Source organism: Balaenoptera physalus (assembly GCF_965194825.1).
Source record: "Balaenoptera physalus genome assembly, chromosome: X".
Taxonomy (NCBI): Eukaryota; Metazoa; Chordata; class Mammalia; order Artiodactyla; family Balaenopteridae; genus Balaenoptera; species Balaenoptera physalus.
This window is the reverse complement of record NC_138903.1, coordinates 16,174,394-16,201,356: the sequence shown is the minus strand read 5'-3', so window position 1 is coordinate 16,201,356 and position 26,963 is coordinate 16,174,394. Positions and strand designations below refer to the sequence as shown.

The 26,963-nt window shown below is 39.8% G+C and overlaps 1 protein-coding gene across 2 annotated transcripts in view; it reads left to right on the top strand.

Moving 5' to 3' along the window:
* Window positions 1-1,309: 1,309 nt before the first annotated feature.
* SCML2 (Scm polycomb group protein like 2) overlaps window positions 1,310-26,963 on the top strand; it is a 105,248-nt gene continuing 79,594 nt past the window's right edge. For both annotated transcript variants that reach the window (XM_082447012.1, XM_082447011.1), the window contains exons 1-4: window positions 1,310-1,627; window positions 12,891-12,936; window positions 15,369-15,437; window positions 21,345-21,413. In XM_082447012.1, the coding sequence (XP_082303138.1) occupies window positions 1,325-1,627; window positions 12,891-12,936; window positions 15,369-15,437; window positions 21,345-21,413 (487 nt within the window). In that variant the 5' untranslated portion in view covers window positions 1,310-1,324. The remainder of the gene's footprint in view (window positions 1,628-12,890; window positions 12,937-15,368; window positions 15,438-21,344; window positions 21,414-26,963) is intronic.

The window sequence follows — 26,963 nt, the reverse complement described above, 5'->3', positions numbered from 1 at the left end:
CTTTCCCCCCCCCCACCTCCCGCTGTAGCCCATACTAAGGGTTTGCTAAGATTAAACTTAAACCTGTTTAATTTCTTTCTGTTAAGGGTACCTTTCTGGCTCTTAAAAACATTTTCGAACCTTCATCTTAGACCATTTCAACATTCCCTCCTATGTGATATATGTTATACAACTGATGGACCAAATCTTTCTTTAATACTTGCACATCAATGGGCTAGTTTTTCTATTTTTGCCTTCAAGTTTTCTTGAATTTTGCATTAACATTTACTTATTCATTTTTAAAGGATGCAAGAACAACTAGAGCAATTTGATCTTGTGCCATTCGCCAGTGTTCAGATACAATAGAAAATACTTTAATTTGGCTCTTGTTTAGCATTGCAAAAGTTGTGTCGTATGAAAATAATTTTATTCTGCATTGTAGAGAATGGCTATATTCCGCGGGTTTTTTTTTTTTTATTTTAGGTTCCGATTTCCGAGTTATGATTTAAAAAATACTCATGTCCTATATACTAAGTTAAGCAGATCATGGATGCAAAACCTCCATCCGACTTTTGAAAAGAGTTGTAGAGAGAGAGAAGGCCTGCCAATGGTTTACTTTTGGCTAACACAGCATGTTGTATTATTTTTCAAACAAAAGTTTTAAATCTGCCTATACCCAACCTAACAATGAAGAATGGGAAGTTTTTCTCTGGATTTCTGTTTGCTACATTTTGTGCGGAGAGATTCCTTTTGGAGCTTTTTTTACGCCCGCCCTCTCCCCCTTGGTGCGACCTCCACCTGCGCAACCGCTCGGTCCGGGGCGAGGGGGATAGGGCAGAGGAGACCCTAAAATGCACTCTCGAAGACGCTCCCGAGCACGCTCCCGAGCACCCTGAAACCTGTGAGCAAATTATTTTACTCTCCAGGTTAATCTAGTTCTCGTTAGCTCAAACCAGGGTTTAGAGGAACAACTAAATCCGGAATGTGGAGCTGGAGGGGAATGCGTGGCAAAAACCCATGGGAAAAAAAGAAAAGCTGTTTCAAGGACTATGCTGCAACCTGCGAAGGAGTGGCTTTTCTCAACCTGCTCTAACGAGCTGCTTTTTCCTTGCTCATCGAACTTGCTTGAGTTCTTAGGGAAGCGCCTGCCTTTTCGGTGCGTGGCGAGAGTGGGCGGTGGCCGAGAGTCGAAGTCGATGGCCAAGGGAAGCGAGTTCCCCTTGGATGAAACTTGACGCGGACCCTGGGTTCCCAATTGGGGGTCCACCACGGTCTTGGGTGCATGGGCTGCGACTGGCTTTTTTTTTTTTTTTTTGGCGGGAGGGCAGATTGGGGCGGGGGGAGGATGAGGGAAAACTGCCAAGGGCTTTCCCCGAGTTGCAGAGTCTCATCGCTCGCCACCGCCCGCGCGGGCTTCCGTCTGAGCCCCGGGCTCTGGCCCCGCACGCGGCCGCGGTCAGAGGGCAAGCTTGCGGCAACCCCAGGGCACGCGGGCAGCGGGGCGGGGGGCGGGGCAGCGGTGGCGGTTGCGGGGCATGCGCGGCTCCGCGCGCGGCTTCTCAAACATGGCGGCGGCGGTGTGAAGACCGGTACCGGCTCGCTGGACCAGTGTGACAGAATTTCGCTCTTTTCACCGACGAGACTCGAGGTGCGTGGCGACTCCAGGCCCCGTGAGTACCAGAGAGGCGCAGCTGTGGCGTCTGGGCTCTGGTCGTTGTCCGCGGGCGGGTGGGAGTCCTCGGCGGCGCGTCCCCCGCGAGGAACGCCCCCTCACCGCCCCGCGGGGTCCGACCCCAGCTCGGCCCGGCACTCCGGTCACCCACTCTCGGCGGCCTCACCCTCGAGGGCAGAGCTCCCTTGCCCCTTGGCGGCCTCACCCCCAAGGCCGGGGCTCCCCTGCCCCACGTAGCGCTCTCCGCGACGCCCCTCACACTCACCCGGGGCCCGGTCGCCGGACACCGGCCCATCCCGCCAGCGGCGTTCGGGCGCCGGGCCTCTCTTCCCCAGTCGTCCCCTGACCCGAATCACGGACAGCACCCTCCAGAGCATCCTCCGGCCGTGGATGGGGCCGAGCTGGGGTCCCGGGACAGCGCGGGTGGGCGGCGGGGCTGAGGAGTAGGGATGATTTTGCGTGGTCTGGGCTGAAACTCGCCCGGGAGCCTTCCGGGGACTTGTGAGATAACTTTTGGAGTTTGGGAGGTAAACGTCAGTGCGGAAGGATGCGCCTGTGGCCGAGCGCGGGCTCGGGTCCCGGTGCCAGGTGTCCGTTGGACTTGCGGCCCGGGGCTCCAGGCGGTTGGGTGGGGAGCAGCGCCGGTGGCTCGCCCTCGGGGGAGAAGCGGGGCGGGAAGGCGTGGCCCGCCCTGGGGGTGGGGTGCGGGTGGGAGTGGGGGCCGGAGAGCCGGGCTCCAGCTCTCCCCAGGAGCGGAGAGGCGGCCGCCGTGCTCTCGCGGCATGACTGGGTCAAAGGACCACTGTTGCCTTCACTTTGAGATACCGTTCTCGCTTTTTCCACCTGGATATTGGTTGTGCTACACCCTAGTGTGAATCGCCAGGGGGAGAGCGAGTAGGCGAATTTAATAGATTTTGCGTCTTGAGGTTATACGTTGCTTTGAGGGCTGAGCTGAAAATTCGCGCCGCCTTCCCCTCGCCCCCCCACCCCAAATGTTAGGGCAGCACAGGTATTTAGTTACAGGTTCCCGTTTAAGGTCTTGATTTTTTTAAAAAAAGGTTTTAATACGTTTGTCGTTCATTATAAAGTGTGATTACAATTTGGTGTTAGCCTCTTCTTTGAAGAGTTAGAAGATTAACATTTATGACGTACCTATAGGGTGACTTTAGGACAGACATCTCTAGAAATGAATGGGTCGGTTTGGAGGGGAAAACTGAGGCAGGGAAAGTGAATACTTCTTTCTGATCATATGATTTGCAAAATTATTGGAGCTGGTTTTCTTCCGGAAAACAACTGCAGATGCTGCTGCATTTTTAATGCTCCCAGAGCTATTCATATTTCTATTTTGGGGAAAGAGTATTATAAGATGTATAACATTTATGGAGTACAACTTCCTATGACAAGCAATTGTATTATAACAATAGTTCATAGACTCATATTTAATTTTTCTCAATAACAGTGCTTGGAAATGTTCTTCAGTAATGACAGTTTTGCCTTTCTTGCCATTCTTTTTTTAAATTACGCGTTAAATAATGTATTTCCAAGGATGAATGTTCTTTCACTATGTTTGTGGTTTTGTATATTTAATGGCAGGAATGTGAAAATAGCTTTTGGAATTGAGTCCAATTGGGATTTTGAGAAAAGTTTGAGTTCTCACCTGATGCCTTGTATTTGTTTGGCTATGTCTTTATCCATATTCTTCAAAACAGTCGGATAGAATTTTTTATTTTTAATTTATTTTATTTATTTATTTTTGGCCGCGTTGGGTCTTCGTTGCTGTGCACAGGCTTTCTCTATTTGCAGCAAGCGGGGGCTACTCTTTGTTGAGGTGCGCGGGCTTCTCATTGCGGTGGCTTCTCTTGTTGCGGAGCACGGGCTCTAGGCGCGTTGGCTTCAGTAGTTGTGGCTCGCGGGCTTCAGTAGTTGTGGCTCGCAGGCTCTAGAGCGCAGGCTCGGTAGTTGGGGCGCACGGGCTTAGTTGCTCCACGGCATGCGGGATCTTCCCAGACCAGGGCTCGAACCCGTGTCCCCTGCATTGGCAGGCGGATTCTTAACCACTGCGCCACCAGGGAAGCCCCTGGAGTCAGTCTTAAAGAGGTGGTTTTTCTCATGAGGCAGTTGGTCAGTCTTTTTGATTTATGCTTCAGTCAGCACATTTTTATTAACTATCTGTGCTGCCTGTAGTATGGGGTTCAGTTCAACCTACTGCTATGTGTGCTGGTTTCTGGGGGTGTTTAAGGCTTCCCATTAGTAGTTTATTCCTGAAAATTTCAAGGTTGTAGTTAAAATCAATACAAATGTAGAACAAGTAGTCCTTTTATTTCAATGGCAAATTCAGGGAGTCAATGTTTTGGTCACAATTCTCGAAACAAAATTTGACTGTAACTGTGAATTATTTCTGACTTATATAATATTAACTTTGTGCCTCTTTTGTTATGATTATGTTGATATAAAGATATTTTTATGAGAGATTGTTTTCTGGGTCAAACAGGTAACATACTGGTTAGGTTTGAGAGAGAAAATGAATTACTGGTATAAATTGAAATCAGTATGGGCTCTGGATAGTGGGTAGTTTTTAATGCTAAGTAACTTTACTTCTATGACCAAGAAGTTTAGGCTGTAACAAGATATGAACTGATAATTTAGAGCACTTTCTTTTTTCAAAACGTTTCAGAAATCTCTCTGAGCTAAAAAATAACAAGGGTTATGATGGTCAGCTATAAGCCAGATGTGACTCTCATTTTCTTTTGGGTTTGTTCCTTTTTAGCTGCCTGCCTGTTCCTCCCAGATGCTTCCTATCGCCCCTCTTCCTGCCCCTGTTCCCTTTGCTGTTGGTGTCTGTTTCCGCATCAGTGAAATGGTCAGGGTAATCCTGCACTCTCTCACTGAGAAATAATTGATGATAGTAAAGTGCCTTGAGAAGGCTGAGTAAATGCCAAATTTTTTGAATGAAAATGATGTAGCCCCTTTTTCCACTTAAGGAAGATCCAAATCCCAATTTTAGTTTGAGCTCTTGCAGGGTGGGGAGAGAGGGAGGGAGGAGGAAAACTTCACTTGAATATTTTACTGCCCCTCTGTTTGGGTTAATAGAAATGACTGTTGGAACTTTGGTAACTGGAACACTGGAGGATGCAAAGGATCCTCTGCTATTTGAGTTATTAGTCACCTCTAGTTTTTTTTTTTTGCCAGGTTACTCTGCTGCTTTTTTTCCCTTTAGGCCAGGTCAATTTTCATTCCAGTTGTGAATGGAAATCTGAGGTCATGTTCTCTATTAGGTCACCTCCCTGGGAGTCTCATTGTCTCCTCCTAGTAATATTCCTGGTTTTTAGGATATATAAGATATGAACAAAGTGAACTCTGCTAGCCATCAACGTTAGAGCCATGAGGCTATGGTATGAATATTGGTCTGCCATTGCCAGATATTTTGTAGTTTGAAGTGAGCAAATCAAGTGCCCCTAAGAATTTAAGGAACATTATTAGTGTCTGAAAATTACTACATAATATCTTAGAATTTGAAGTGATTGATGATTTCAGGAACCAAAGACGTGGAAATTTTGAAAATGGCAAATGTTGGTCATTTTGAAAGAAAAAGTTTACCCTTCCTTGGCTTGGAGTCTTTTTTTGTTTTTGGCTGTGTTGGGTCTTAGGTGCTACGCGCGGGCTTTCTCTAGTTGCCGGGGGTTTCTCATTGCGGTGGCTTCTCTTGTTGCGGAGCACGGGCTCTAGGGCGCGCAGGCTCCAGTAGTTATGGCGCGTGGGCTCAGTAGTTGTGGCTTATGGGCTTGGTTGCTCCGCGGCATGTGGGATCTTCCCGGACCAGGGCTCGAACCCATGTCCGCTGCATTGGCAGGCAGATTCTTAACCACTGCGCCACCAGGGAAGTCCCGTCTTGGAGTCTTAATCTTTATAGTCCTTTCGTCTTGGGGAAATAAATAAGAGAAACCACTGCTCTTAGACTAAAATAGGTTGGTATAATTTAGTGATAAGTTTTCCAGACTCTAACTAATTTGAGCTTTGGTTACTCTAAGAGTAGAAATGACTTTACTGTAGCGATAACATCTCATTTTTTAAAAGATAGCAGAGATGACCATTCTTAAAGCAGGATAACTTTAGAAAATTTCAGAAACCATCTATGATTTGAAATATGCATATGTTGTTTGGTTTTCATGAGTAAGGCATTTTTGCTTATTTTGTCTTTACGTTGTCTAATAAGTAAACCTTGGCTACCTTAGAAATAATACTACTTGTGATTTTTATGCTAAGTGATTTCTACTAAACATATATCCCTAAACCTTTCTCTTACTTTCATTTTTTAGGCATGTGATGGAAAGGTTTTAGCATAAGAAATGAGAATATCTTACAGTGTTAACAGTGAAAGATTTGAGGCTCCTATAAGCAGTTTATATCATGGTGCTGTTCAACTGAATTTCATACTCATCTGACATAGACTAGGTGAATTCATTATTTAACCAAGGAGTTAAAAAGAAAAAAAAGATAAGCTTTGTATGAGTAATGAGCTGGGAAACATTTGAAGGTAGAGAGCATTTGACTACCTACTACTTGTGACCTGTGTTTATGGCTGTGGCTCCGCCCCTTCCTAAGTTTATAGGAGCAAATTGTTGTAAGAGCGGAAAGAGAGTACCCACCTTTTGTGGTAACATGCCATTGTAAACTTCAGGAGGGGCAGATATATTGCAATTTTAGGGCATATCTTGAGGATGCTTTCTTTTCTCAGGGGAAAGTTGGTGGAACTCTCTTCGCTTTTTGGGTTTAGAATACATATTTGATTTTTCTCGACCTCTGTTTCTCATAAGGATTAACTGGTGTTGAATTCCAGACAAACAGCTCCGTTTGCTTGGTATGTACCTTGTAGCCTTGACATAGTCTTTTAAGCAAATGTATTGACAAACTTCTTTTAGTTTTAAATTAAGCAGTGAATGAATCACGTGTTTATTTTCTGCAGTTCTCTTGCCTCTCTGAATACAGTTGTAAACTTGTGCCCTTTGCTGTGAAACTGCCTTTTTTTTTTTCTTTTGAAAGATGTTAAGTATTATTTGGAGTGTTTTCCAGTATACTTTAAAGTTATTTGAAAAGTAATGTTCATTATTCTCTTTATTTTTTATTAATTTGGTAGAGTTTCATAAATCTGTTCAAATGAACTACATTGTCTTTGATGGTTACTAAAAGAATTAAACTATAATACTCAGTAATTTAAATACCTTTGTATATTGCTTGGCTTTAGATGAGAAACTCTGATTTGAGATTTTTTGTGCTGAGGTTTTGAGAGGTTGTAGAAATGTTTAAATGGGTAATTTACTGACACCTGCCTCATGTTTTAAGCATTGTCAGGGATGTTTAGTTTTCTGGTCACTTCAGATTGTGGTTTATTGCATGCTTTTCTGTAATCTGTTGTCTAGCAGGGATTGTTGTTGTCATCATTTCCATTATTTCTTGTAGGGCCAGTGTTAGAAACCATAAATCTAGACTGCTGTGATAATAGGAATGGGCTGTAACCTGACCCAGTTCTTTTGTCAAAATGTCGCACTGAGAGCTGCCTGTGGTAAATTGACATGCCCTGCTATTAACTTCAGTCCTCTGCAAGTGTCGGTGGGCAACAGGTCTTTGGACAATTAGCCTGTGGCTTTGCTTTAAAACCTTAGGAATTTACAACTATAAACTGGGATTTTGGCAACCCTTGACTTGTTTTTCATTTATCTGTTTTCTGAATGACTCACTTCTTAACTAAATGCATAGCATTCACATATATTGTTTTAAAATTGTAAGGGATTAATTATTTAACTTGGAGACTATTATTTATTTATTTATTTGGCTGCGTTGGGTCTTCATTGCTGTGCGCGGGGTTTCTCTGGTTGCGGTGAGCGGCGGCTACTATTCATTGAGGTGCGCGGGCTTCTTATTGCAGTGGTTTCTCTTGTTGCAGAGCACGGGCTCTAGGCGCGCGGGCTTCAGTAGTTGTGGCACGCGGGCTCAGTAGTTGTGGCCTGCGGGCTCTAGAGTGCAGGCTCAGAAGTTGTGGTGCATGGGCTTAGTTGCTCCGCTGCATGTGGGATCTTTCTGGGCCAGGGCTCGAACCCGTGTCCCCTGCATTGGCAGGCGGATTCTTAACCACTGAGCCACCAGGGAAGCCCTGGAGACTATAATTTTTTAGATAAATTAAAAATTCTTGAAAATAGTTGTTTTCTTCTTGGGTTTGCTTTAACACAGAAAAAGATTAATTTCTAAGTCGTTGGGGGTAGACTTTACTAAAGCATAATTAAAGTTGCTCCTCCAGAAGGCTTGATTTGATACATTCTCACTACTAAAAATGTTCATTCTTTTAAAAAAATATTTATTTATTTATTTGGCTGTACTGGGTCTTAGTTGCGGTGTGCAGGATCTTTTAGTTGCAGCGTGTAGGATCTAGTTCCCTGACCAGGGATCGAACCTGGGTCTCCTGCATTGGGAGCGCAGAGTCTTAACCACTGGACCACCAGGGAAGTCCCTAAAAATGTTCATTCTTAATATTGACTATTCACAATTCAGAGATGGAATATTATTATTATTATTATTATTTTTTAAAATCTTTCCTTTTTTTTTTAAAATCTTTCCTTTTTTTTTTAAAAAATTAATTAATTAATTTATTTTTGGCTGTGTTGGGTCTTCGTTTCTGTGCGAGGGCTTTCTCCAGTTGCGGCGAGCGGGGGCCACTCTTCATCGCGGTGTGCGGGCCTCTTACTGTCGCGGCCTCTCCCGTTGCGGAGCACAAGCTCCAGACGCGCAGGCTCAGTAGTTGTGGCTCACGGGCTTAGTTGCGCCGTGGCATGTGGGATCTTCCCAGACCAGGGCTCGAACCCGTGTGCCCTGCACTGGCAGGCAGATTCTTAACCACTGCGCCACCAGGGAAGCCCGGAATCTTATTATTAAAAGTAATTATAACATTAGAATTTAGATTTTTTCTGATTACATTTATAAATATATCAGAAAATGGGGAAATTTGAATACTAAGTAAATAGAGTAGATGCTTGTGAAATCTTAAAGTGATGAATCATGTCCAATTCAACAAGTTATGTATAGCTGTGCGATGGGTATCCTACAGTTGTCCCTCTGTATCTGTGGGGTATTGGTTCCAGGACCCCCTCGGATACCAAAACCTATGGGTGCTCAAGTCCCTTATATAAAATGGCTTAGCACAATCGGCCCTCTGTATCCGTGGGTTCTGCATCCATGGATACTGAGAGCCAACTGTATACACTTTGTAAACCTGTTAAGATAATCATCTTACCCGGAGCAAATTTTTAGTTAGAAGAGCCAGCTTCTCTTTGTCAAAGGAAAACGTATAGCTATAATATATTTCAATTAAGTCAAGTGCTTTTGCATTTAGGTATAAATGTGAAGTACTTCTTGAAATGAAAGTAATAAACTATTTTCAAGTCAAAATGAAAAACTTAAAGGTGTTGTTTTATGCAGTTAATTTAGACTTCTCTATCATTCTCTTGCATATTGACTGAGCAATAAAGAAGAACTTTTTTGTTTGTTTTTCAAATTTGAAAACAGTGTCTTTATAACAAGATAGACTAAAAAAGAAAAAAAGTTCTACCTGTGTTATTTCATTAATTGTCTGTGGTGAATTATGTGTGTGTATAACTTTAGTCACTTCTTTCAACCTTTTCTTTAAAACTACCAGCAGACGTATATGTAAACCTCTTTTAGCCTTGAAACTTCTTATACTATTGATTATGTTCAAGGGGATATAATGAAATATTTTTGCAGTTAAATTATTTTGTGTGTAGGGACTGTGTCTTTTCCCTTTTTTGTGAATATTGGTTTAAAACGCATGTTTTAGTTCAAACTGCTATGTAGCTGCAATTTATAAACTGAATTCTCGTACAGCATAGTATATCTACTTGTTCTTCTCCCTGGAAAAATACCTGTAATAATAACACATTTGTACTGAGGCCTGTCTTTTTGAGACTTCAAACATCCTAGAAATCAAATTCAGAGTAAGAAAAATGAAGGTGTATCAGATGTTGGGAAGGAGGGAGATGTGGGGAGTGGGGGACTATCTCATATCTCACAGAACTTTCTCCTTGGCCCACTGATCTAGATTTGTGGGTGAACTAAGACAGCAGAGTAGACATTGCAGAAAAGAATGGAGAACAATGACAGCCAAAAGAAAACCTCACCAAAATTATTTTAAAAAACCACAATGTTCTGGGACTATATGGTTTAGGTATAAGTATACTGTAGCACAACAGATTTACTCATTTAGCAAACATTTTGGGGGCCCTACTATGTGATAGACATGGTGGATAGACACTGCAGAATACAAAGGTGAACCAGACATGACACTGCCCCCAAAAGCTTATCTAGTAGGGGAGATAAGGCATGCACACAAACATGTGTGAGGTGGTACCTCATTGCAGGTTTTTTTTTTTTTTTTGTATGTAGATATGTTCCAGCACCATTTGTTGAAAAAATAAGCAAAAAACCAAAACCATCCTTTCTCCACTGAATTACCTTGGCACTTTGTTGAAAATCTATTGACCATATATAGGTGGACCTTTCAGGACTCTCTGTTCTGTTCTATTGATCTATATGTCTGCCCTGATGCCAATACTACTCCATCTTGATTAAACAGTACCTTTGGATAAACAGAAAATTTAATCATGGTTAAATCCAGTTTCTCTTGTGATTAGTGCATTTTTATCCCTATCCAAGAAATCTTCCAACTTGTGAACATGGTACATGGATTTCTTTATTTAGGTCTTCAGGAAAAGAGTATAAAAAAGAATGTATATATGTGTATAATTGAGTCACTTTGCCGTAGAGCAGAAACTAACACAACATTGTAAATCAACTATACTTCAATTAAAAAAAAGATAAAAAAAGATTTGGTTTTAATTATTTCTAAACATATATTTTCACCTTCTAGGATTTACAAAATCACTTACTCCACTAATGGGAGGAATTGATACCAGTTGAGATTCAGAACTCAGTTATGGGTTAGAGATTTTAGAGAAGGACATAGGAACCTGGGTATATCTTCTATGTGTGACCCATCCCTCAGTTTTTTGAACTGAATCCCTTTGTGTAGTAATGGGACTTACTTTAATGTAATTCACAGCTTTTTACTTTCTGACTAGAGTTGGTTAAGTGCCTTTGTTCCCTACCTGGATTACAGCTCATCTCCCTTTACTTTCTGCTTCGATTCAGCACTCTGTGTATTTCACTTTTTCTTTTGCTGCTAGGCTATAGTCCTTAATTGACAGCATCTTCCCAGTGGTATCAAATAGCCAATCCATTTAATTATTTCAATCTGACTTTCAGAGGCGAAGTCTGGGAAGGAAAGATAATGCTTTGCAAGTCGTCTGTGTATGGGTGGCTCCTGAGAGACTATAGAGGGAGATGAGAGCCCAGAAGGAACCTGAGCAACTCCAGCATTTCATAATCAAGTAGAGGAGGCAGGCTCTTCTTTAGTGTCCACTCATTTTGTACCTTCAGCCTGAAATTCCTCTCTCAGTCTTCTCTGCTCATTGAAATGCTCGCCTTTAAAGTACCAGTTTACCTACCATTTCCTCTGAGAAGGCTTCTTTTATATTCCCAGTTCACAGTACCTCCTAACTTCCCAAAGAGCCTGTATTTTATCCTGCTTTGTTAGATAATTATTTATTTATTTATCTGATCTGATAATTAAATCTGATCTTTTTTTCTATGAGTTTCTTTCTTTGTTTTTAAAGTGTAATTGACCTACAACACTATGTTAGTTCCTGTTACACAACATAGTGATTCCATATTTCTGTACATTTCAAAATGATTACCACGATAAGTCTAGTTACAATCATGATCTGTTACCATACAAAGATATTACATAATTATTGACTGTATTCCCCACACTGTACATTTCATACCTGTGACTCATTTTTTGCAACTGAAAGTTTGTACCTCTTAATCTCCCTTACCTTTCTCTCTTCCTCCCAACCCCTTCCCCTCTGACAACCACCTGTTTGTTTTCTGTATCTATGACTGTTTTTGTTTTGTTTTGTTTGTTCATTTGTTTTTTTAGATTACACATATAAGAAATCATACAGTATTTGTCTTTGTCTGACTTACTTCACTTAGCATAATACCCTCTAGGTCCATCCATGTTGTTTGCAAATGGCAAGATTTTATTTTATTTTTTATGGCTGAGTAATACTTCATTGTGTATATATATCACATCTTCTTTATCCATTCGTCTGTTTATGGACGCTTGGGTTGCTTCCATATCTTGGCTGTTGTAAATAATGCTGCAGTGAACGTAGGGGTGCATATATATTTTTGATTAGTGTTTTTGTTTTCTTTAGATAAATACCCAGGAGTGGGGTTGCTGGATCGTACAGTAGTTCTATTTTTAATTTTTTGAGGAGTCTCTGTACTGTTTTCCATAGTGGCTGCACCAATTTGCATTCTCAACAACAGTGCACAAGGGTTCCCTTTTCTCCACACCCTCACCAACACTTGTTATTTGTTGTCTTTTTTTTCTTTAATTAATTAATTTATTTATTTTTGGCTGTGTTGGGTCTTCGTTTCTGTACGAGGGCTTTCTCTAGTTGTGGCAAGCAGGGGCCACTCTTCATCACAGTGCGTGAGCCTCTCACTATCGTGGCCTCTCTTGTTGCGGAGCACAGGCTCCAGATGCGCAGGCTCAGTAGTTGTGGCTCACGGGCCTAGTTGCTCTGCGGCATGTGGGATCTTCCCAGACCAGGACTCGAACCCGTGTCCCCTGCATTAGCAGGCAGATTCTCAACTACTGTGTCACCAGGGAAGCCCCTGTTGTCTTTTTGATAATAGCCATTCTGACAGGTGTGAGGTGGTAAGTCATTGAAGTTTTGATTTGCATTTCCCTGATGACTAGTGTTGTTGAACATCTTTTCATGTGCCTATTGGCCATTTGTATATCTTCTTTGGAAAAGTGTCTGTTCACATCCTCTGCCCATTTTTTAATCGGGTTGTTTGTTTTTTTGATGTTGAGTTGTATGAGATATTTGTATATTTTGGATATCAACCCCTTATTGGATATATTATTTGCAAATATCTTTTACCATTCAGTAGGTCGCTTTTTCATTTTGTTGATAGTTTCCTTCACTGTGCAAAAGCTTTTTAGTTTGATGTAGTCCCATTATAGCTGATTTGTAATAATACCACCGTTCAGAAATGTATTACGTTAAAAGGAGGTAGTAATTGATTTTTCACCTTGTAGGAAAGAACACCAGAGAGGGATACCATGGGGCAAACAGTGAGTGAAGGTAAGATTTACTTGTCTAAAGATGATAAATATTTTCAGTTATTCATTGGGAATGAGTATCTTTTGGTAGATTGAATGTTTGGGGGAAAAAAAGCCTTTTTAAAAATAAAGTTATAGAAGACATTAGGTGCTTAGAATTGGAATTTTAGAACTGAATAGCTATTAAAGGTAATCTTGTCTTCCCTTCTTAGTTTTATAAATGAGAAAGCTGACACTGAGGGAGGTTAAGTGAACAGGTCATATAACAATCTGTGACAGCCAAGATCACAGTCCAGATTTTCTTACTCTAATATGGGTGATTTAAAAAATGCTTCATCCTGTCCTGCTCCAGTGAGAAGTTTGCTCACTGTCCCATGAATATGCCACACTCATTTGCACTCTCTGTTTTGAGTTGTATTTTCTTTCCCGTTAATACATTCTTCATACCTTTATTGTTATAAATCCTGTTCTTCCTTCAAGACCCAGTTTAAGTCTTCTGTCTCTCATGACTTTTTCTCTGGCTGCATGCTGAATGTTGTGCTCTGCTATTTCCATTATTGTCAAGTGTATTAGTTTAGTATAGTCTCTGTACCTAGATTCTTAGCTTCCCTAGAGCAGGAACCAGGCCTTTATAATTTCACTTTCTTTCCTATTAGAAAACCTTACTGTAGAACTATTTAGTAAATATAAATGTGTACTGTCTTCATACTAGCCAAATTATTTAAATAGAGAGCAGCCCATACATCCCTCTTGAGTGTTCACGTATGTTGAAGAGTCACTCAGTCAAAACCAGAAAGTAGATCTGTTACCTTAAATGGTACACCTGGCATCATTCATAGATTCTTTTTTAAGAAGCTTGTCACTTGACAATTCAAGCCTCAGTAAGGGTAAAACAGCAATAGATGGAAACACATCAAGTGTGGTTAAATTCCTTAGTTCATAATGATACTAAAAAACAAAGCAAAACTTATTTGTCATCTGTGGAGAATGGTATGGATACGATTCTTGTTTTTTTTTTTTTTTTTAATTTAAAAAATTTTTTGGCCACACGGCATGTGGGATCTTAGTTCCCCGACCAGGATCGAACCCATGCTCCCTACATTGGAAGCACAGAGTCTTAACCACTGGACCGCCAGGGAAGTCCCACGGGTACAATTCATTATTTTGAAAACTAGAAAATAAAGGAAAAGAACAAAGTGTTGATTGTGACTTCCCTTTGTGAGCTCTACCTCAAGGTAACTGAATGGTTGAAGAGGGGAGGTTTCTCTCTATAGAAGTTTTCTGGCTAATAAAGACAGGATGATAATTAGAATACCTCCATTTTGCAGCCACTAATGAACTAATGGATCTAGGCAATAATCATCCATGGCGGCTCATATCACAGAAAGAGCGAGAACTAGGTGTATTAGGAACCCCCTGTGAGAAGTACCTATGAAGTCATCTTCTCTCCTCCTCCCAAAAAAGCCAAACCTGAATCTGGTTAAGCTCTTGTGGCTCGAAATAGCAATACAAATTTAGAGAAAATATAAGGACCAGAAGAACCCAGCATCATGAGGAAGTGGTCAGCACACTCCAGACTGGAAACCTCTGAACTGGTATCATCGGCAAAAAAATTGCTAGGGGAAGGGGGAAAAAGAAGGAGGAGGAGGAGGAGGAGGAGTCTACAGATCAAAAGAAATTTAAGAAATGTATCTGCCATTGCTCTGTATGGACTTTATTTGTGTCCTGATTGAAACAGACACGTTTAAAATATTTAGGACAATAGGGAAAATGAGAATACTGACTACTTATTTGATAATATTAAAGAATTTTGGTTAATTATTCAGCATAATAATAGTATTATGATTAATTTTTAAATGAGTCATTTAAGAAATATATACTGTAATAAATGTGGATGAAATACATCTTAGACTTGTTGAAGTCCCAAGGTCCAGTACTGTTTGAGTTCCTCAGCCTAGCACAGAGAAAAGCTTTGCCTAGTCCATTGAATTACATTGTATTCTAGCTTCCCTTTTGTTTTAAATTCTCAAAAGCATGCACTTTATTTCTGAGGCACATTAATCTGAACATTGTAAGGATCAGCTCAGCTCATTTTGGTTTGTTCGTTCATTCACTTAACAAATGCTCAAGGGTGTTCTGTATGCCAGGTCCTTTTCTAGGCACTGAGGATACAGCAGTGAACAAAGGAGACAAAATAAATTTAAAAATTCCTGATCTTTTGGGGCTTACATTTGAGTGAAGTGAGACATACGATAAACAAATAAGCAAATTATAAGGTACATTATATATTGGAAAGTGAAGTCCTATGCAGAAAATGAGGATATTAATTACAAAATTAAAGCTGGCTTCTACTAGAAAATAGTTTTAGTTTATGGTTTTTATAAGTACTCTTTCAAACTGTTGCTCTGGCCTTCTGTTATTTCTCACTATTTTCTTTCTTTCTTTTTTTTTAAGAGTCAACGGATGCAGAGAAGGAGAATCAAGAGAAAGCTCCTCAGTCAGACACATCTCCTGTGCAAAATGGTAGGTTTTAAATTAGTTCAGTACAACATATTTTTCTTCCTCACTCAGTGTTGATATAAACTCTTTTCTTATTGCTTTTGGTATAATCTCTGTATAGTAAGCTCCTGTAAATATAAAATCTAAGCAATAGGAAAGGTCAAAAAGATAGTATTTAATTTTGAAAATTTTACCTTGGTTTCACGTAGAGAGGGATTAAGTTAAAAGATAACCCTGTATTTCAGTGCAAATGTTGCCAAATTAAAGATATATAGTTATTAATTACCATGAATTACCAATTTAAAATAATTTGATTATTAATAAAAACCCTTCTAACACTAGAGTCAATGTGAAAGTCCTTTTTTGATGGTCAAAAGACAGTCCAGTGGATTAAAGCTTAGGCATTGAGGGGGTCTGACAGACCTGTTCTAGAATCTTGGCCTCATTCTTTACTGGCCTTGTGACCTTGGGCAAATTACTCGACATGCTTAGTCTCCTTTTTCTCCTGTGTAGCACAGGGATAATACTACTTACCTCATGGAACTATTAGAATTCAAGAAAATGAGTGTAAAGCACCTAATATAATGCCTAGGCTTATAGTAAATGTTCAGTAAATGTTAACTTTATTTATGAAGTCTGAGTTATTAATTCATGTTTTAAGTTTTTTTATTGTGAACAGCATGTATATAGCACTACATCAGAGACGCAGGAGATAGAATCCGACCCATTGCACCTGCTCTTAAGGAAAATGAGAAAATAAGTCATACATAGACAAAAGGCTGAATTAAAAAAATACTACAGCAAACTTACTGTGTTTACCAGAGATTTCCAGGCAAACCTCTTGCCCCTTGTCTTTCTGTTGTACCTGCCCTGCCAGCCCTACTCTTGGAGTAAGTAGTTCACCCATGACTTTCTGTTCCTACAGGAAGATTGCCTATAGAGGTAATCCCCATGGAGTCATTCTTTCTCACTGTAGCTGTGTCCTCAGTGTTTCCTTAGCGCTCTTTCTCATTGGCCTTACTTTGTTCCTCAGGTCTTCCTTCCAACCCACAAAACCCTCCAAAGGAAATGGAGGCCGTTAGGTTAGAATGTTCTTCCTTATCCCTACAAATTGCTTTCCATTTTTTTAATATAACAGTTTTATTGAGATATAATTCATATATCACACAATCCACCCATTTCAAATATACGATTCAGTGGTTCTCAGTAGTACATTCCCAGAGTTGTGTAACCATCACCATAATCAATTTTAGAACATTTTCATCACCCTAAAAAGAGATCCTGTACCCAACTAGCAGCCACTCCCCATTTCCTCCCAGTGCCTCTCCCTAGGCAACCACTTATCTACTTTCTGTCTCTATAGATTTTCCTACTCTGGAAATTTCATGAAAATAAATTTGAAAAAATATATGCTTAAAGGTTGAAACTAGTAACTTTTCAAAATTCTCAAACTCTCTGTTTGAGAAATTCTGATGAAAAACGATATTACTTAATCAAATTGACAGACATCTGCAGATATTTCTCAGGGCCCTGACTCTAACATCTCATTTTAGAAATCAGTGAGTGACTGCTGGAAGGTAAGCTCCAAGAGAGCCAGGATTTTTGTCTGTTTTATTAACTGCTGCATCTGCAGTACCTAGTACAGTGCCTGACACATACTGGTGACCTTCTATGGGAATCCATTGATGAATAAGACAGATATGATTCTTGCTGTCTTTGAGCTTAAGTAGACATTAAACAAATGCCCAGTTACAGTTGTGATAAATGCTATGAGGTATTGGGTGCTGATCATTCAGCTGAGAAGCTTCAAGCTCTAGATGTTTTGCCCATTTTCTTTACATAGCCTCTGAACCCAAACCCAGCACTGGTAGAAGACATTATGATTCTGATTTACTCTGGAGAAGACTGGGGGGCCTCATAGATTATGTTCAGTTTGCTGAAAGGTGTTTGGGTTAATGTATGGACTAGAATAGAGTACAAATCAAACAAGAAGGACAATAGACATGTGCAGGTAACAGTCAGATCACAAAGTTATGTATGTACATCTGTCTCACGAACAGGCCTATCAGTTCCCAGGGCTCCTTTCCGAGAGAGGGTAAATCCGCCCCCCGCCCCCCCACCAAATCTGTCAGTGAGGATAAGATGCAGAGGCAGACGGGAACTTCATGCTTGTCTGTGACTTTGACTATTTTGGCTCCTGGTCAGCAATTCCAGCTGTGATACTGTAGATGTATCAAATCTAAATTAGTAAAGCCTTTTGCTATGTGTGTTTCCCCCATGTTATTGGCAGGCTCTCATCATATGGGCAACCAAGCTGAACGGTTCTGTGGACTAAAAATTTTTGCCTTGTGAATAAAGAAAAAAATTAAGGCTCCAAAGGTTAAATTAACTAGCAGTGCAATAGAAAATAATCGTATTGTGGAGCACTGGTATAAAGGATTTGCTAGTTCCAATTATAGCCCATTAAGACACAAATGGTAATAGACTATTTTAAAAATTGTGTTGGGGGGCTTCCCTGGTGGCGCAGTGGTTGAGAATCTGCCTGCCAATGCAGGGGACACGGGTTCGAGCCCTGGTCTGGGAAGATCCCACATGCCACGGGGCAGCTGGGCCCGTGAGCCACAATTACTGAGCCTGCGCGTCTGGAGCCTGTGCTCCGCAACGAGAGAGGCCGCGATGGTGGGAGGCCTGCGCACCGCGATGAAGAGTGGTCCCCACTTGCCGCAACTAGAGAAAGCCCTCGCACAGAAACGAAGACTCAACACAGTCATAAATAAGTAAATAAATAAATAAAAGAACGTGAATTTTAAAAAAAAATACTGAAAAAATATTGTATTAGCACTGGTCATTCTGGGCCATACCTTATAAAAAAAAAAAATTGTGTTGGATAAAGTATTTTCCAATGTCATTGAAAAATTTTACAAATGTAACTGGTTTGTGGAAGAGTCTTAATTAAGTTCTTTGAGGTATAATTGTGAAATGGTTTTGATTTCTCAGTCATTATTTTCAACTTATACTCCTTTCTTCCTGGTATGGTGGCTCCTTAATGACATCCTAGTTAGATTTTTTTCCCCCATTCATGTGTTGTTTTGTTCTTCTTTTGTAATGCTCTCCAAGATCGTATGGTGGTAGAGCTTCAGTTAGAACCTTGGGTCTCTTGATTGTCAGGTTAGTGCTTAGGAGGTCACTGAGATAACCTGGTCAGTTAAATTTTGGAGCCACAGATCTCAGTTTTCACTTTTAATAAAGCTATCCAGTATTCTTAAGTTTAGGCACAACTATGACATTTAGTTTTAGAATAATAACATAAACCATTTATTGAGTTACTTGCATGTATACTACTTCACTTAGTTCTCAAAATACCTTATACCATATGTATTACTTTCCTCATTTTATAGATGAAGGAACTGAGACTGAGAAAGTGAAATGACTTGCTCAGGGTCACATAGCTAGTAAGAGGCAGAGTCAGACTGAAAGACGGCAGGTTCAGCTCCAGAGCCTGTGTTCCTTGACATTCTGCTGCATACCTTTCAGCACTATGGTCGTGCTTGCTTTACATTATCTGGAAGAAGAATTAAACCCAGTATTTTTTTTTTTAGTGGAAAAATCTCTAAAAGGGTATACAGTGTTACATATGACATGCTTAATACCATATATAATATGTGTACATGACATATAAATGCATACTTTCAGGTAACAGTGGTATTCTGAAGTTGGCTCACATCGGCTTGGGAGAGCCAGTGGTACACATTTCTTCCCAACTTTGTGGTTGGTGACTTTACCTTGGCACCTTGCAGTCAGCCACGGTGCTAGTACTTACACCACAGAAATCTGCAAACACTACCAGTCAGGCTTTTTGTTTGTTTGTATTTTCTGGAAAGTTGGCTGTTAAACATTTATTAGCAGTGTGTAAGTGGAACTGTTATATCCTTTGAAGGATATATAAGAGGCTAGTAACACAGATTCCCCTAGGGAGGGAACTGCCGGACCCAATGTTTTTATAGTGAGGAAATTAGACAAGAGTATAGAAAAAACCTCATGGTTGATGAGAATTAAACTTTGTATGAATTAATAGTACCTTTAATACTGCTATCAAGTCTTTCAGTGTCTTGGCAGTGTGACTGGCACAGTGAAAATCTTACTGTAGAACTATTTAGTAAATATAAATGTGTACTGTCTTCATACTAGCCAAATTATTTAAATAGAGAGCAGCCCATACATCCCTCTTGAGTGTTCACGTATGTTGAAGAGTCACTCAGTCAAAACCAGAAAGTAGATCCGTTACCTTAAATGGTACACCTGGCATCATTCATAGATTCTTTTTTAAGAAGCTTGTCACTTGACAATTCAAGCCTCAGTAAGGGTAAAACAGCAATAGATGGAAACACATCAAGTGTGGTTAAATTCCTTAGTTCATAATGATACTAAAAAACAAAGCAAAACTTATTTGTCATCTGTGGAGAATGGTATGGATACGATTCTTGTTTTTTTTTTTTTTTTTAATTTAAAAAATTTTTTGGCCACACGGCATGTGGGATCTTAGTTCCCCGACCAGGATCGAACCCATGCTCCCTACATTGGAAGCACAGAGTCTTAACCACTGGACCGCCAGGGAAGTCCCACGGGTACAATTCATTATTTTGAAAACTAGAAAATAAAGGAAAAGAACAAAGTGTTGATTGTGACTTCCCTTTGTGAGCTCTACCTCAAGGTAACTGAATGGTTGAAGAGGGGAGGTTTCTCTCTATAGAAGTTTTCTGGCTAATAAAGACAGGATGATAATTAGAATACCTCCATTTTGCAGCCACTAATGAACTAATGGATCTAGGCAATAATCATCCATGGCGGCTCATATCACAGAAAGAGCGAGAACTAGGTGTATTAGGAACCCCCTGTGAGAAGTACCTATGAAGTCATCTTCTCTCCTCCTCCCAAAAAAGCCAAACCTGAATCTGGTTAAGCTCTTGTGGCTCGAAATAGCAATACAAATTTAGAGAAAATATAAGGACCAGAAGAACCCAGCATCATGAGGAAGTGGTCAGCACACTCCAGACTGGAAACCTCTGAACTGGTATCATCGGCAAAAAAATTGCTAGGGGAAGGGGGAAAAAGAAGGAGGAGGAGGAGGAGGAGGAGTCTACAGATCAAAAGAAATTTAAGAAATGTATCTGCCATTGCTCTGTATGGACTTTATTTGTGTCCTGATTGAAACAGACACGTTTAAAATATTTAGGACAATAGGGAAAATGAGAATACTGACTACTTATTTGATAATATTAAAGAATTTTGGTTAATTATTCAGCATAATAATAGTATTATGATTAATTTTTAAATGAGTCATTTAAGAAATATATACTGTAATAAATGTGGATGAAATACATCTTAGACTTGTTGAAGTCCCAAGGTCCAGTACTGTTTGAGTTCCTCAGCCTAGCACAGAGAAAAGCTTTGCCTAGTCCATTGAATTACATTGTATTCTAGCTTCCCTTTTGTTTTAAATTCTCAAAAGCATGCACTTTATTTCTGAGGCACATTAATCTGAACATTGTAAGGATCAGCTCAGCTCATTTTGGTTTGTTCGTTCATTCACTTAACAAATGCTCAAGGGTGTTCTGTATGCCAGGTCCTTTTCTAGGCACTGAGGATACAGCAGTGAACAAAGGAGACAAAATAAATTTAAAAATTCCTGATCTTTTGGGGCTTACATTTGAGTGAAGTGAGACATACGATAAACAAATAAGCAAATTATAAGGTACATTATATATTGGAAAGTGAAGTCCTATGCAGAAAATGAGGATATTAATTACAAAATTAAAGCTGGCTTCTACTAGAAAATAGTTTTAGTTTATGGTTTTTATAAGTACTCTTTCAAACTGTTGCTCTGGCCTTCTGTTATTTCTCACTATTTTCTTTCTTTCTTTTTTTTTTAAGAGTCAACGGATGCAGAGAAGGAGAATCAAGAGAAAGCTCCTCAGTCAGACACATCTCCTGTGCAAAATGGTAGGTTTTAAATTAGTTCAGTACAACATATTTTTCTTCCTCACTCAGTGTTGATATAAACTCTTTTCTTATTGCTTTTGGTATAATCTCTGTATAGTAAGCTCCTGTAAATATAAAATCTAAGCAATAGGAAAGGTCAAAAAGATAGTATTTAATTTTGAAAATTTTACCTTGGTTTCACGTAGAGAGGGATTAAGTTAAAAGATAACCCTGTATTTCAGTGCAAATGTTGCCAAATTAAAGATATATAGTTATTAATTACCATGAATTACCAATTTAAAATAATTTGATTATTAATAAAAACCCTTCTAACACTAGAGTCAATGTGAAAGTCCTTTTTTGATGGTCAAAAGACAGTCCAGTGGATTAAAGCTTAGGCATTGAGGGGGTCTGACAGACCTGTTCTAGAATCTTGGCCTCATTCTTTACTGGCCTTGTGACCTTGGGCAAATTACTCGACATGCTTAGTCTCCTTTTTCTCCTGTGTAGCACAGGGATAATACTACTTACCTCATGGAACTATTAGAATTCAAGAAAATGAGTGTAAAGCACCTAATATAATGCCTAGGCTTATAGTAAATGTTCAGTAAATGTTAACTTTATTTATGAAGTCTGAGTTATTAATTCATGTTTTAAGTTTTTTTATTGTGAACAGCATGTATATAGCACTACATCAGAGACGCAGGAGATAGAATCCGACCCATTGCACCTGCTCTTAAGGAAAATGAGAAAATAAGTCATACATAGACAAAAGGCTGAATTAAAAAAATACTACAGCAAACTTACTGTGTTTACCAGAGATTTCCAGGCAAACCTCTTGCCCCTTGTCTTTCTGTTGTACCTGCCCTGCCAGCCCTACTCTTGGAGTAAGTAGTTCACCCATGACTTTCTGTTCCTACAGGAAGATTGCCTATAGAGGTAATCCCCATGGAGTCATTCTTTCTCACTGTAGCTGTGTCCTCAGTGTTTCCTTAGCGCTCTTTCTCATTGGCCTTACTTTGTTCCTCAGGTCTTCCTTCCAACCCACAAAACCCTCCAAAGGAAATGGAGGCCGTTAGGTTAGAATGTTCTTCCTTATCCCTACAAATTGCTTTCCATTTTTTTAATATAACAGTTTTATTGAGATATAATTCATATATCACACAATCCACCCATTTCAAATATACGATTCAGTGGTTCTCAGTAGTACATTCCCAGAGTTGTGTAACCATCACCATAATCAATTTTAGAACATTTTCATCACCCTAAAAAGAGATCCTGTACCCAACTAGCAGCCACTCCCCATTTCCTCCCAGTGCCTCTCCCTAGGCAACCACTTATCTACTTTCTGTCTCTATAGATTTTCCTACTCTGGAAATTTCATGAAAATAAATTTGAAAAAATATATGCTTAAAGGTTGAAACTAGTAACTTTTCAAAATTCTCAAACTCTCTGTTTGAGAAATTCTGATGAAAAACGATATTACTTAATCAAATTGACAGACATCTGCAGATATTTCTCAGGGCCCTGACTCTAACATCTCATTTTAGAAATCAGTGAGTGACTGCTGGAAGGTAAGCTCCAAGAGAGCCAGGATTTTTGTCTGTTTTATTAACTGCTGCATCTGCAGTACCTAGTACAGTGCCTGACACATACTGGTGACCTTCTATGGGAATCCATTGATGAATAAGACAGATATGATTCTTGCTGTCTTTGAGCTTAAGTAGACATTAAACAAATGCCCAGTTACAGTTGTGATAAATGCTATGAGGTATTGGGTGCTGATCATTCAGCTGAGAAGCTTCAAGCTCTAGATGTTTTGCCCATTTTCTTTACATAGCCTCTGAACCCAAACCCAGCACTGGTAGAAGACATTATGATTCTGATTTACTCCGGAGAAGACTGGGGGGCCTCATAGATTATGTTCAGTTTGCTGAAAGGTGTTTGGGTTAATGTATGGACTAGAATAGAGTACAAATCAAACAAGAAGGACAATAGACATGTGCAGGTAACAGTCAGATCACAAAGTTATGTATGTACATCTGTCTCACGAACAGGCCTATCAGTTCCCAGGGCTCCTTTCCGAGAGCGGGTAAATCCGCCCCCCGCCCCCCCACCAAATCTGTCAGTGAGGATAAGATGCAGAGGCAGACGGGAACTTCATGCTTGTCTGTGACTTTGACTATTTTGGCTCCTGGTCAGCAATTCCAGCTGTGATACTGTAGATGTATCAAATCTAAATTAGTAAAGCCTTTTGCTATGTGTGTTTCCCCCATGTTATTGGCAGGCTCTCATCATATGGGCAACCAAGCTGAACGGTTCTGTGGACTAAAAATTTTTGCCTTGTGAATAAAGAAAAAAATTAAGGCTCCAAAGGTTAAATTAACTAGCAGTGCAATAGAAAATAATCGTATTGTGGAGCACTGGTATAAAGGATTTGCTAGTTCCAATTATAGCCCATTAAGACACAAATGGTAATAGACTATTTTAAAAATTGTGTTGGGGGGCTTCCCTGGTGGCGCAGTGGTTGAGAATCTGCCTGCCAATGCAGGGGACACGGGTTCGAGCCCTGGTCTGGGAAGATCCCACATGCCACGGGGCAGCTGGGCCCGTGAGCCACAATTACTGAGCCTGCGCGTCTGGAGCCTGTGCTCCGCAACGAGAGAGGCCGCGATGGTGGGAGGCCTGCGCACCGCGATGAAGAGTGGTCCCCACTTGCCGCAACTAGAGAAAGCCCTCGCACAGAAACGAAGACTCAACACAGTCATAAATAAGTAAATAAATAAATAAAAGAACGTGAATTTAAAAAAAAAATACTGAAAAAATATTGTATTAGCACTGGTCATTCTGGGCCATACCTTATAAAAAAAAAAAATTGTGTTGGATAAAGTATTTTCCAATGTCATTGAAAAATTTTACAAATGTAACTGGTTTGTGGAAGAGTCTTAATTAAGTTCTTTGAGGTATAATTGTGAAATGGTTTTGATTTCTCAGTCATTATTTTCAACTTATACTCCTTTCTTCCTGGTATGGTGGCTCCTTAATGACATCCTAGTTAGATTTTTTTCCCCCATTCATGTGTTGTTTTGTTCTTCTTTTGTAATGCTCTCCAAGATCGTATGGTGGTAGAGCTTCAGTTAGAACCTTGGGTCTCTTGATTGTCAGGTTAGTGCTTAGGAGGTCACTGAGATAACCTGGTCAGTTAAATTTTGGAGCCACAGATCTCAGTTTTCACTTTTAATAAAGCTATCCAGTATTCTTAAGTTTAGGCACAACTATGACATTTAGTTTTAGAATAATAACATAAACCATTTATTGAGTTACTTGCATGTATACTACTTCACTTAGTTCTCAAAATACCTTATACCATATGTATTACTTTCCTCATTTTATAGATGAAGGAACTGAGGCTGAGAAAGTGAAATGACTTGCTCAGGGTCACATAGCTAGTAAGAGGCAGAGTCAGACTGAAAGACGGCAGGTTCAGCTCCAGAGCCTGTGTTCCTTGACATTCTGCTGCATACCTTTCAGCACTATGGTCGTGCTTGCTTTACATTATCTGGAAGAAGAATTAAACCCAGTATTTTTTTTTTTAGTGGAAAAATCTCTAAAAGGGTATACAGTGTTACATATGACATGCTTAATACCATATATAATATGTGTACATGACATATAAATGCATACTTTCAGGTAACAGTGGTATTCTGAAGTTGGCTCACATCGGCTTGGGAGAGCCAGTGGTACACATTTCTTCCCAACTTTGTGGTTGGTGACTTTACCTTGGCACCTTGCAGTCAGCCACGGTGCTAGTACTTACACCACAGAAATCTGCAAACACTACCAGTCAGGCTTTTTGTTTGTTTGTATTTTCTGGAAAGTTGGCTGTTAAACATTTATTAGCAGTGTGTAAGTGGAACTGTTATATCCTTTGAAGGATATATAAGAGGCTAGTAACACAGATTCCCCTAGGGAGGGAACTGCCGGACCCAATGTTTTTATAGTGAGGAAATTAGACAAGAGTATAGAAAAAACCTCATGGTTGATGAGAATTAAACTTTGTATGAATTAATAGTACCTTTAATACTGCTATCAAGTCTTTCAGTGTCTTGGCAGTGTGACTGGCACAGTGAAAATCTTACTGTAGAACTATTTAGTAAATATAAATGTGTACTGTCTTCATACTAGCCAAATTATTTAAATAGAGAGCAGCCCATACATCCCTCTTGAGTGTTCACGTATGTTGAAGAGTCACTCAGTCAAAACCAGAAAGTAGATCTGTTACCTTAAATGGTACACCTGGCATCATTCATAGATTCTTTTTTAAGAAGCTTGTCACTTGACAATTCAAGCCTCAGTAAGGGTAAAACAGCAATAGATGGAAACACATCAAGTGTGGTTAAATTCCTTAGTTCATAATGATACTAAAAAACAAAGCAAAACTTATTTGTCATCTGTGGAGAATGGTATGGATACGATTCTTGTTTTTTTTTTTTTTTTAATTTAAAAAATTTTTTGGCCACACGGCATGTGGGATCTTAGTTCCCCGACCAGGATCGAACCCATGCTCCCTACATTGGAAGCACAGAGTCTTAACCACTGGACCGCCAGGGAAGTCCCACGGGTACAATTCATTATTTTGAAAACTAGAAAATAAAGGAAAAGAACAAAGTGTTGATTGTGACTTCCCTTTGTGAGCTCTACCTCAAGGTAACTGAATGGTTGAAGAGGGGAGGTTTCTCTCTATAGAAGTTTTCTGGCTAATAAAGACAGGATGATAATTAGAATACCTCCATTTTGCAGCCACTAATGAACTAATGGATCTAGGCAATAATCATCCATGGCGGCTCATATCACAGAAAGAGCGAGAACTAGGTGTATTAGGAACCCCCTGTGAGAAGTACCTATGAAGTCATCTTCTCTCCTCCTCCCAAAAAAGCCAAACCTGAATCTGGTTAAGCTCTTGTGGCTCGAAATAGCAATACAAATTTAGAGAAAATATAAGGACCAGAAGAACCCAGCATCATGAGGAAGTGGTCAGCACACTCCAGACTGGAAACCTCTGAACTGGTATCATCGGCAAAAAAATTGCTAGGGGAAGGGGGAAAAAGAAGGAGGAGGAGGAGGAGGAGGAGTCTACAGATCAAAAGAAATTTAAGAAATGTATCTGCCATTGCTCTGTATGGACTTTATTTGTGTCCTGATTGAAACAGACACGTTTAAAATATTTAGGACAATAGGGAAAATGAGAATACTGACTACTTATTTGATAATATTAAAGAATTTTGGTTAATTATTCAGCATAATAATAGTATTATGATTAATTTTTAAATGAGTCATTTAAGAAATATATACTGTAATAAATGTGGATGAAATACATCTTAGACTTGTTGAAGTCCCAAGGTCCAGTACTGTTTGAGTTCCTCAGCCTAGCACAGAGAAAAGCTTTGCCTAGTCCATTGAATTACATTGTATTCTAGCTTCCCTTTTGTTTTAAATTCTCAAAAGCATGCACTTTATTTCTGAGGCACATTAATCTGAACATTGTAAGGATCAGCTCAGCTCATTTTGGTT